The sequence below is a fragment of the Kogia breviceps genome, chromosome 15 (genome assembly GCF_026419965.1).
Source record: "Kogia breviceps isolate mKogBre1 chromosome 15, mKogBre1 haplotype 1, whole genome shotgun sequence".
NCBI classification, from domain to species: domain Eukaryota; kingdom Metazoa; phylum Chordata; class Mammalia; order Artiodactyla; family Physeteridae; genus Kogia; species Kogia breviceps.
The window spans coordinates 24,539,282-24,551,378 of NC_081324.1; the positions used below are offsets into that span (position 1 = coordinate 24,539,282).

The 12,097-nt window shown below is 55.3% G+C and overlaps 1 protein-coding gene across 21 annotated transcripts in view; it reads right to left on the minus strand.

Annotated features, from left to right (window-relative positions):
- CTIF (cap binding complex dependent translation initiation factor) overlaps positions 1-12,097 on the minus strand; it is a 308,749-nt gene that overhangs the window by 234,422 nt on the left and 62,230 nt on the right. For all 21 annotated transcript variants that reach the window (XM_059040961.2, XM_059040967.2, XM_059040968.2 and 18 more), the window contains exon 2: positions 18-219. In XM_059040961.2, the coding sequence (XP_058896944.1) occupies positions 18-197 (180 nt within the window). In that variant the 5' untranslated portion in view covers positions 198-219. The remainder of the gene's footprint in view (positions 1-17; positions 220-12,097) is intronic.

Sequence of the window (12,097 nt, forward strand, 5' to 3'; positions counted from 1 at the left end):
TCCCGGGCAGTGCTCACCTGGGAGATGTGGGACTGCGTCTTCTCACTCTCGCCGTCCCCCTCCGTCTTATCTGCCAGCAGCCCCTGCACCTGGTACTCAAGCACGTAGCTGTCGATGAACCGCTCAAGCTCCTCGATCTCCTGGGAGCGGCTGCTCCCGGCCTCGGAGGAGGCCGATGCTGCTGAGGAGTTCTCCATCCCTCCCGCTCAGGGGCCTGGGCTGCGGGATACAGAGAACAGATGGGCTCTGTGAGACACAGCTGGAGGCAGAGATGATGACCCCACTTGAGAGATCCTCCCGCGCCCGGAAGCATTCCCTCACCCAGCCTGCTGTCTTGGTCTCCCAATATCCTGAGAAGTCAGTGGGGTGCCAGCTCGCCTTTAGTGTGAAGAGGATGCTGTGATCCCCCCTGCATGCGGAAGGAGACTCAGTCCCAGAGAAGGCAGGTAATTTTCCTAATTGGCCAACACAGTAACTCATGAGATGTTGAGCGTTAGTCCACATCTGGACCTTACCACCCAGGAAAAAGCGGCATATGGACCCAGTCTACAAGTTCAACCCTACTTCCCAACTTGGAGTTAACAAAATCCACCACAAAGTGGAATAAAACCGACCACAGGCTTCTACGTCTCTGACCCCAGCATTGAGATGTATGGGGGTCCCCAGACACAAACCCTCTAAGGGGCCTGGGCCTCTAAGATACACCTCCTTCTAAAGAGACGTTTTCTCTTTGGACACCAAGCTATCTCTAAATTAGGTGAAGACTGTCGGCCTTAACATGATCTTGCAGCCCTGTTCATGGTGCATCTACTGGGACACACGCTACGCTCAGTCTGTAAGGACGTGACTGGCTTTTTTTTTTTTTTTAACATCTTTATTGGAGTATAACTGTTTTACAATGGTGTGTTAGTTTCTGCTTTACAACAAAGTGAATCAGCTATACATACACATATGTTCCCACATCTCCTCCCTCTTGCGTCTCCCTCCCTCCCACCCCTCTAGGTGGTCACAAAGCACCGAGCTGACCTCCCTGTGCCATGCGGCTGCTTCCCACTAGCTATCTACTTTACGTTTGGTAGTGTATATATGTCCATGCCACTCTCCCACTTCGTCACAGCTTACCCTTCCCCCTCCCCATATCCTCAAATCCATGCTTTGGTAGGTCTGTGTTTTATTCCCGTGACTGGCTTTTAATGATACAATGTGAAAGGCCAGGTGGGTTGCCTGGGAGGGTGTGGCCCAGCTATGGTCCTCTGTAGGAGAATGACTCCCTCTTCAGCCCTCAGGCCCTCTCCCTGGGGGGCCTGGCATAATGTGACCATCGTTCCAGGGATAGCTGTTAAAGTCCACCAATAGAACTGCTGTCCCTCCCCAAGTAGACCGGCTTAACCCAGCTGCTGCAGGCGCCCAGGCCTGCAGGGACACCTCCACTGTCCACGCTTGCTCCCAAAGCTACCCCACCCCCCATCCACCTGGAAGTTGGGAAGGCTAGAACCATTCCCACCAGTAGGTCCCTTCCCACCAGGGACCCGCCCCCTTCCCCTGGACAGGATCTAGGCCTGATGGGAAAGGGCTTCAAAGCTTGTCTGGTGTCCCTTCCATTGTCTGGAAATAAGTGCTCTCCACAGGGAAGCCCATTCAGCAGAGGAAGCAGAGGCTGCACATGGCTTCACCATCAGAACTAGTAGAACAGTCTTCTACCCAACCACCACCACTAGATACACAAAGACCCAAGTAACGTATGCACGGGGCTCTGAGACCACAGAGGGCTGCGGGCACCTAGAACAGTACTGTGGATAATAAAGGCAACATCCCAATATTTTCAAAGGAACACTTGCATTTCAAAACCCTGGATTACTGAGAGCTTTTTTAGGACACAGTTATTCACCGATAATTAAGGGCTTGTTGCGTTTTTAACAGTAATGAAACCAAAACAGCACAAGGAATGGCATGCTGGGTTCCAGAAATGCTGCTGAGACTGTGAATGCTGACTCCCCCACACCCTCGCCAGGCTCCCCGGAGTCTGTGTGGATCCCGGGGAGGAAGAACTCCCTGGGGAGACACACATTCTCCAGCTAGTTTCCTGACTCAGGTTTTGGCTTTCGGCTGCTGCATGAGACCCAGGCTCCCTTGGACCCCAGGCCAGCTGTAGCGGGTGTGCGATGGGCTCCTGAGCTCAGTGGCCTTAGGGCTCATGGATTTGTCCACCTGCCCCAGAGGGAGGAGTCTGAGGTTTCAGGCTTGGGTGAGGGAACCCAGGTGTGGAGGCCTGGGTGGCAGTGAGTGTGCAGGTAGTTTGCTCAGGTTGAAATAAGCATGCCTAGTTGTGCAGGGCCACAGGAGGGGGTAGGGGTAGAGATGTCCAAGACCCCTTCCTGCACCTGCCATTCAAGGCCTACAGTGGCCTTACATGCCTCCCACCTCCAACATCCACCTGCTCCAATGGCTTCCTGGCCTTCCCTCCAGCCCCCTGGCCGCTCTGCTCCTTGTCCCAGGTACAGGCCGTGAGTGGCAGGTAGACCCCCTAAGAGGGTCCTGAGTGTACACCTTCCCTCAGCTACTCCATCAAACATTAATCTAGGAACTCCTGGGAAGGAATTTTGCAAACATAATTAAACTCCAAATCAGCAGACTTGAAGAGAGGAAGAGTATTCAGGAGGGCCTGATCCAATCACACGAGCCCCCTAAATGCGGGGCTGGAGGTAGAGAGCACTGCTGGCCTGAAGAAGGAGGGGTGTGGGCGAGGGTCGTGAATGGCCTCTAGAGGTTGAGAGCAATGCCTGGTCAACGACCCACAAGGGAAAGGTGCTTCCGTCCTACAACTGCAGGAAGTAAATTCTCCAACAACCAATGAGCTTGGGGTCAGGTTTCAGCCCCCAGAGCCTCCGGACCAGAACTCAGCCCCGGGGGTGGGGGGAAAGACGGGACACCTTGATTTCAGCCTCCTGCTATACCGAGCAGGACTTCTGACTTCCAGAACTGTGAGACGATAAACGGGCCTCGTTTAAAGCCACTAAGTTTGTAGTAATTTGTTATGTGGCAATAAACCACTAACACATGATGCTTTTACTGCCTCTGTGCTTTTGCTCACACTATGTCCCTCACCCAGAGTCACTTTCCCCTTCCCTCCACCTGCCAAATCCCGGGGTCCACGGAGTGCTAGAACCTTAGAGCCAACAGGCAATTAGCCCAACGGGCAATTAGCTTTAATAGCGGCCAGTGGACAAAGGATGCACCCAGCCTCGGCCTAGGTTGCCTACGGCAACCCCTAACAGCAGGAAAGGCTAATGTGTACTGAGCCTGTATCATGGGCCAGGCACTCTCCTCAGCACTCCATATGCCTTCGTCCACTTACCCCTCACCATAACTCTATGTAAGCGATATAATTATACTCCTTAGAAGAGAAAACTGAGGTTCAGAGAGGTTAAGTAACTTGCCCAAGTTCTCACAGCAGAGCTCCAGGTCCAGTGACTCCCCATTGAGTCTTCATTCCACCTCCTGGCAGCCTGCTCAGGCCCTCAGGACATCTCCCACTTTGCCTTTCCCCAATGCCCTTTGAAAGCCCAGGGAATCCCTCAAGTGCTGTGTGTGTGTGTGTGTGTGTGTGTGTGTGTGTGTGTGTGTGTGTGTGCGCGCGCGCGTGCACGCGTCTTAACCCCCACTGGGCTGCAGGCTCTAGAGAGCTGGGCCCCGTGCCTAGCTCAGTGCGGGATCCCGGGCAGACGGGGACAGCCTCAGGTGGATGCGATGATAAGGCTGGTGTCCAGAGACGGCTGAAAAGGAGCCGCCTGCAGCAAAAAGCCAGTATCTAAGGCCACGCCTATTATTCCTCGAAGACTTAAGATCTTATCACAGGCTTCTGGCACAAGTCACAGGTACAGGCAGAGGGCTGGCTTCTGTAGGAACTAGACAGGAGCGTTTCCAGGAGGCTCGGCCTGCAGCAGCACTCTCTGTCCTGCGCTGCTGGGCGCTCCCAGGCTCTCGCGGGTCCGTCACGGGGGCCACACCACCGTCCCGTCAGGGAGCCCGGGGGGCAGAAATCACCCCTCACTGGCTCACTGAGGAAAGAGACAGGCATTGAGATGCATTCCCACCCTGGAGAATTTTGGTGCCCAGAGGGGAAAGGAGCATACCCCACACTGGTCACTTTCCTTGGAGGCCCCCTCCTACTCCAGTCACTGCTGCCCAGTCAGATTCAACATGTTAGCTTGACAGCACCTCCCCTCAGCTGCCCTGAGCGCCTTCGGCCCAGGGCTCCTCTGACACACGCCAGCAGTACCTGCAGGAGCCCACCTGGCACCTGGTACCTGCATCCTAGAAGTGGGAGGAGCTAACAGCCCCTGGGGCAGCCCTGGACGGGGACAAACACTCCCTCACGGTCCTCCAGTGGGTCCCAGTGGACTGGGCCCGGCTGCCCGCGGTGGTGACCAGATCCATAATGCCCCTTTGCCAGCTCTCCCTCCTTCCGGGTGACTCTCCTCAGGGACTCCTGTTCCTGGGGTACTTCTGGGAACTCTGCTTTCTGAGGGGGAACCGGGCTAACATATCCCTTGGGCTCATTTCTACATTCTAGAATGAGCCCCGACCAGGGTTCAGGTCCCTCCTTCGGTAGAAAAGACCCAAGCTTTATCTCTTTAGCAGAGAAGAGGGAGGAGGGAGAGAGAGGGAGTGCAGCTACATTATCCATCTCCTTGGCTATCAGCCAGGCACTCAGCCCCCCAGTTTCTATAGGGGTAAAATACATATAACACAAAACGTACCATTGTAACCATTTTCAAGTGCACAACTAAGGAGCATTCAGGACATTCACCATGTTGTGTGAACATCATCCTTATCTATTTCCAGAACGTTTTCATCATTCCAAACAGAAACCCTGTGCCCGTCAAACAACTTCCCATCCCCCATCGCAGCCCCTGGCAAGCACTCTACTTTCTATCTCTTCTGAATTTGGCTCTTCAACGGACCTCATTTTGGTGGCATCAGACAATATCTACCCTTTTGCGACTGGCTTATTTCACTCATAATGTTTTCAAGATTCATGCATGTTGTAGAATGTGTCACAATTTCACACCGTTTTATGGCTGAATAATACACTGTGTTACAGTAATATACTGTATTATGAACTACATTTTGCTTATCCATTCATCCATCAGTGGACATTCGGGTTGTTCCCACCTCTGGCTAATGTGATTAATGCTGCTATGAACATGGGTGTACAAGTGTCTGTTTGAGTCCCTGTTTGCAATTCTTTGGGGTATAAGCTTAGAAGTCCCACCACATTTTTTTTTTTTTTTTTTTTTTTTGTGGTATGCGGGCCTCTCACTGCTGTGGCCTCTCCCGTTGCGGAGCACAGGCTCCGGATGCGCAGGCGCAGCGGCCATGGCTCACGGGCCCAGCCGCTCTGCGGCATGTGGGATCCTCCCGGACCGGGGCACGAACCCGTGACCCCTGCATCGGCAGGCGGATTCTCAACCACTGCGCCACCAGGGAAGCCCCCCACCACATTTTTAAGGTAAAAAGAGTGAGGAGGCACAGAGTAAACTTTCAGGCTGGTGGAGACACAGGGAAATAAAGGGATGCTTTCCTCCAGGACTTGTTCTGCTCCCTTCCTGCCTGTGCTTTGGGGTCTCCTCCTGGCTCCGTTTCTCATCCACAGGAAGATCAGAATGGGAGACCCCCAAACAGCTGGGCTGCTGGCTAAACTGAGAGCCAGCAAGAGGAGCTTATGTTTTAATGGTCAGTGAAAAAGTGATAAGGGGGATGGGACCAGAGGAGGAAGAAAGAGAGGAGAGGGTGGAAGAGGAGAGGAGACACCTCCCCCGGCTGCAGCCATCCAGGATGCAGCATGCAGGGCTGAGTCCAGATCCCAGGAACACGCCCTGCAGCCTTCCTGGCTCCCCTCCTCGCCCAGCCCTGCCCCCACTCCCTGCCCGGTGATGGATGCTGAGGAACAAAAAGGCAGACAGCAGGAGTGGGAGAAGCGCTGAGGCTGCACTTTGCTGTAAAGGGCAGGCAGCCCAGAGCCTGCAGGCGGGAGGGCGGGGCCTGGGTGGGCACAGCCAAAGGAGGGGCACGGAGGGGCTGAGGCTGCAGAGCGGTGTGGCTTCCTTGGGAAACCAGCACTCAGCAAAGGTGCTTCAGCAGACGCGGCGGGCTCTGCCCGAGGTCAGGAATCTCGCTGCCCCATCCTCTGGGCCTGCCCGCCTTTCATTCTTTGTGGGGCTCACAGCGCTACATCAGGGGCCAGGGGTCTGGAGGAAAAGGTAGGGCCCAGAGACAAGAAGCTGGAACTGTCCCAGCTCTCTCAGCATCCTTTCCCACCAGCCCAGTGACAAAAGGCATTAGCAGCTGTAAATTTAGCCAATCCCTTTAAGAAGAGCCAGGCGTTAGAGGCATCACCTCCTCCCCCAATCCGCAGGACCCATTCCACGACCTGCCAACCAGATGAGACTCTTCTGTTTCGCTGCCCGCTAGCTCTTCCCTGGGGAATCCATCATTCCGGGCCCTGAAAGGGCAGCCCCGCGCCCCTCACCCTTCCTCGGACCCTTTCCCCTCAGGCCCTCAGCACACAGGTCAGCTGGGACCTCAGAGAGGAAGCCCAGGGCTCATTTTTCGGCTTTCTGTAAGGGGTCCGGTCACCTGGGCTGCAGGCCGGCTGCTGGGAACTGTGCAGTGCAGTAGGGGGCTCGCTCTGGGCTCCTGAACTCAGTGGCCTGGGGACTCATGGGTCTGTCCATCCAGCCCAGCAGGACAGCAACTCCGCAGATGGATACAGGTACATCTGAGCTGTAGGTGGGCGGCAGGGCCCTGTCAGTCAGCGCCGCTCCCCCTGGTGCTGAATCGCATCCACCCACCACGTCTCCACCAGCACGGCCTCGCTCCCCCAGCCCGGACCCCCTCCAGCAGTCGCTCCTGGTGACCCCGTTACACACAAGGCCCGCCCTTCTCCCCTTCCCTCCCCAACACAGTGCTGGCAAGTGCCAGCTACACCCAGAGCCTGCGGGAGGGCTCTCTCCTTTGTGTCAGGAAGCCCCCAGGGCCGGGCAGGGCCGGGCCAGGCCTCCCTCTTCGAGTGTGTGGGGAGAGAGGCCAGCTGCCAGGGGAGGAGGACACCCACAGCCCTCCCTGAGGAAGCCATGGGAACCCCCTTCACAATGTCCTGCAGCCAACCTACCCCTCTGAGTTTGGCCCATGCCTCACCTCCTGCATAAACAGGACTCAGGCAGAATGCCTTTCCCCCCAACCTGCAGCCCTCAGGCTTGGCCACTCGTGTCGGTGCTGGTCTGGGGACTCTGGGCCACGCTGGTGTTCGCCAAAGAAAGCAGGGGGATTCAGGGGAGGCCTCTGTGTACAGGAGCCTCAGGCCCCCAACCACCAGAAGTAGAAAAGTTTAGAAACACTCAGAGCTGGAGGCAACCTCACATATCAGCATCGTTTACCGTCTCAGGAGTCAGGACACCAGGTGTCCTCTACATGTCTGACACCGGTGTAACCCTTTGTTACTCAAACATCAGATGGGGGTTAGCTAGGGCGGTGTTTTTCAAACTGCAGGTCTCGGCGGTTTAGCGGCTGCAAAATAAACCTAGTGTAAGGCAAACTCATGATCTCAGCATTAAAATTATACAACTAAGTTGAAAAGTCCAGTGAGTAACACACATTGTAAGTGGAACTATTGTTTCATGGAACTTTTGTCATCTAAATACACCATGGAAATGTATTTCTTTCTGTGAGGCGTGGTCAAAAGAGTTTATGAAAAGTGGGCCAGAGCAGTGCTTCCCAAACTTTCCTGTGTGCAGCGATCACAGGCAATCTTGTTAAAATGCAGATTCGGATTCAGTGGATCTCAGGTGGGGCCTGAGAGGCTGCATTTCTAACAAGCTCCCAGCTGGTGATGCTGCTGGTCAGAGGACCTGGCTTGGAATAGCCAAGATCTAGAAAACCTGTCACATCCCTTCTATCCATTATTCAGCTCTTCCACCCTGGTTGGAAAATGGCTGGATTCTCCATCCTGATCCTCTGGCCTGCTGGCCAGCTCCCTGGGAGAGGGGCAGTTTCTCTCATGGCCCACTTAGGGCCAGGCAGGACCTCGACGGGCTGAATTGATATTTATCTGTGGACCCTGGGATCACCCACCCCCATCCTGGGCTCTCGGCACCAGGAACACATAAGAGCCCTTGCTTAGAGTCCCACAGGGCCAAGCTGCAGGTCCAGACATGCCCAAATGCTCTCAACAAGTTGGAGGGGCTTCTGAAATCTAAGCCTCGTGACCTCAGTGGATCTTAGAGAATCCAGCCCCTTTACTGAGCAGATGAGGACACTGGAGCCCAGAGAAGGGGAGGGCCTGCTGGGAGCCACTCGGATGCCTATGGATAGAGCCCACCTGTAATGCAGGTCCCCAAGCCCCTGAGAGTCTGCCATCCCCAGAGACCCCCTGCTGAGCCTAGTCACCTCTCCCCTCCCCCAGTGACTGCCAACGTCTTTGGACCCCAAGTGCAGTTCTGGGGTGCAGTCATTAACATCAGACAGTTATTCCTAAATAACAGACAACCCCCAAACCATTGCATCATTTTCACACCCTATTGAACCCTCACTCCATGCAGGGCCCTGGGCCAAGCCCTGTGGGTCTTTCAGAGTTTCCATGGAGACACCAATAGGCCCGGGCCTTGCTGCTCTCTCCCCAGAGCAGCCTCTAGGAGTAACTGAGGAGCTGGACTGGTTTTCACAGTGAGGGCTCAGGCCACTGTGAGCCAAAAAGACGGGAGAGATTCTGTGAACCCCTCTCTCCTCAGCATGCCCACCTGGAGAGGCACCTGAGAAGGGGGTCACGGGGAGAGGGAGAGGGTGCACCCATAGCAGTCCACGCACAGGACACACCCCATCAGATTCCAGTCTCCCGACTGGGACTTCCTCTGGAGAAAACATCCTGAAACAGTCACTGCCCCGACCCCGCAGAGGCCTCTGCACCAGCAGATGAGCCCGAACCAATGGGCAGAAGGGCATCCAGGGTGGGCTCTTGAGGTCCAGCCCCTGCATTATCCCTGGATCTTCCTGCCATCCATATCTGCCCTCCCCTCCAGCCCCCGGGGTCAACAGGAGCCTCCACGGCGCTCCAGGTCCAGACTCCTCAACCGCTCCCTTGGCTGAGCACGGGCTGCTTCCTGACACCTTCACAACCCCCCTTGCGCTGTCACCCAACTCTTATCCTGCTCTTGAATTTTTTATGGGTTTTTATCTTGTCTTGACAAGACTTCATGGTCTTTGGGGGCCCCGCTTCATCCGATACCTCTCACCGTCCCAAGCCCTGACGGCAGACGGGCCTCCGGCTCCCCAGACCCCTCACACCAAGTCCAGCAGGCTCCTTCCCCGAGAGTGGGCCTCCCCAGCTCCTCTGCCCACTGCTGCTGGGCCCAGGCTCCCCTCCAGCCCCCACCCCAGCTCTTAGAACATTAAAGCCAAGGGTGCTGGGGGTGGACCTGTCCCATCCCCCGCTCCACCAGCCTCCAGGGTCACCTGGTCCCAGAACCAAGACTCCAACTTCTTCCCACCACATTCTAGAGCTTCCTTAAGGCAATGTACCTCAACCAGTACTAAGCACCTGCTGTATATCATGCCCCACAGGCTCGAGGGGGCAAGGAAGTCACAGGCCGCAGGGTCACTGGCTGGCCAGCCCCATCCTTGGCTGGAGTCAGGCGGCTTCCTCCCTGCCTCCTCCTCCTAAGATAGGGAAACATGGTGATTCTGGGTTCCAATGCTGGCTAAACCAAGCTCTGTAACCTTGGGCAGCCCGTTTCCTCATCTTTAAAATAGTCTGATGATAAAAGTACCACCTCATAAAATGCTGGGAGGATTAAGAGAAAACGCGTGAGAAGTGGAGCACGTGGGTCTCGCCATCAGCCTTGAAAAGCTTCTGAGCTGATGGACAAAGAGTGGAAACTCCCGCGGAGAATGCCGGGAACAGAGCCCAGAGGTGTCCTGCTCTGAACCCGGCGATGCACCTGGGAGAGCACCTCAGGTGAAGGCCACAAAGCTCCTCCAAGCCCAGGGGCCCAGCACCCAGGCCTTCCTTCTCAGGTGGCACTCTCCCTCCAGTGTCTCTCTCGGGGTAACCGGGGTCCCCAGTCATCTTGCTCCCCCCTGGCAACAGCTTTCTGAACCAACCCAGCTGGAGCAGTGACAGTACCAAGTGGTTTCAGAGACACTGGCGGGGGTCTCGGAAGCCTGCCCCCTGGGGGGCTGTGACCCTGCGGGCCTGTCTCACGGCTGGGAAGACAGAGCTGGCTCCGAGAACTGCATCCCTTCCCTCTCCCCTCCTCATCCTCCAGGACCCCTCGATCAAGCCCACCTCTGGACGCCACCCTGCCTGACTACCCCAGCTCACAGTGACCCTGTCCCTCAGAACACCCACAGAAGCTGCTCACTGGGCCCTTCAGCCTCTGTCCCCTGCCACCTTGGATGACCACCTCTTCCCGCACAGGAGCAAACCACAAAGCAGAGACTGCAAATGCTCATGTGGGTCACATCAGGACCACAGTGTATTTCGTTTGGTCTGTCCGGTATTTTTTAAATATTCAAGCCAATTTTATAAACCAAAAGAGTTCATGTAAAAATCCACACTTCTGATTCTCTTGAAAGACTGTGAGATCCAGCAATATTGGATTGCTGGATCGGAGTTGACGGATGGATCTGAGTTGGAGTCTGTCACTAATCCCAACGTTACAAGCGTCAGCTAGAGCTAAGCAGGGCTGAGCCCTTCAGACCGGGCACGTGATCACCAGTTCTCCACAGACCCCAGTGCTCCCTAATGTCTCCCCACGGCCTACAGCCATCACTCTCACATGGCTCCACTCACTCACATGTTACCTGCCTGGCCTTCACAGACATCTGCGTTTGAGGTCCCCGCCACCCCGCCCCCGCTACAAGAAAGAAACTGTAGGTGGTCTATAACCACAAAAATAAGGAGCGTCCCTAAGAACTTGGAAATCAAGAACAAGGACGGTCCCCTGGGAGTTACAGTGTGAAATCAGCACATGACAGTCCAAAATAGAAATATGCAAAGCCACTGCAAACAGGGAGGTTTCCGGACCAGCAGGACACTACCCTAACCTGTTTGAAGACAGGCCACAGGGCTATTATAGGGAGATCGTGTCACTCTGCAGTGACAGAGTGGGGTGCACTGGAAACAAAGAAAATAGTCAACCACAGAAGGCAGGGTACCCCCCAAACTCTGTCCAGGGAAAGGGGTGCCCCTCCTGGGTGTCTTGAGGGAGGTCCAGGTAAAAGGACAGGGCTGTCCCACTGCTCCTGTGATGCCTCCACCACACTCCGGCTCAGCCCTGAAGTGGTCTGAGGGGCTGCCTCCTTCCTCAGCTAAACTACAAGCTCTTAGAGGCCGAGGACGTGTCTGCTCCTCCCCTTGTGCCCTGGGAGCCAGACCTGAGCCCACTGTAGACTTTCAGTTAATCATTGAGTATTTGATGCTGGATTCCCAGAAGTTAGAAAATGGACAGCAGGTAACTGAGGCTCTGTCCCCTTGGTATTAACAGAAAGGCAGCTGCTGGCTGCCGGTAGGCAGAGGTGGGTGGCACGTTAGCAGTGGAATCAGCTAGTACAGTAGGCTGGGGGTGGACCCCTGCTTGGCTGAGTAGCCTGCAGGTATCACACAAAATGCTAGAGGCCCACTGGACAGCAACCACAGGAATCTCGAACTTGATCCAGTGCCCAGGCTCTTATCACTCTCCCTGCATTCCTCCAGGAACCACAGGCAGAACTGAACAGCAAGAACCCAGGAGGAGTGTAAAACCACAGAAAATGGAAGAGCAGACCCCTGATTCCTGGAGTGGCCTCCAGGTCCGGAGCCAGCACACCCATGCTGCCCCTGCCTTTGTTTGCAGGACGTCAAGAGGGCTGCTCCTGCTCAGGGCCAGCTGCCTTTGACCTTTACTGAGGCAGGAAAGCAAACCATCAATACTGTATTCCCCACAGATCGCTGGTTTCCAAACTACTTTCCTCTAATACCATACTTTTTTTTTTTCTTTTTTTTTTTTTTGTGGTACGCGGACCTCTCACTGCTGTGGCCTCTCCCATTGCGGAGCACAGG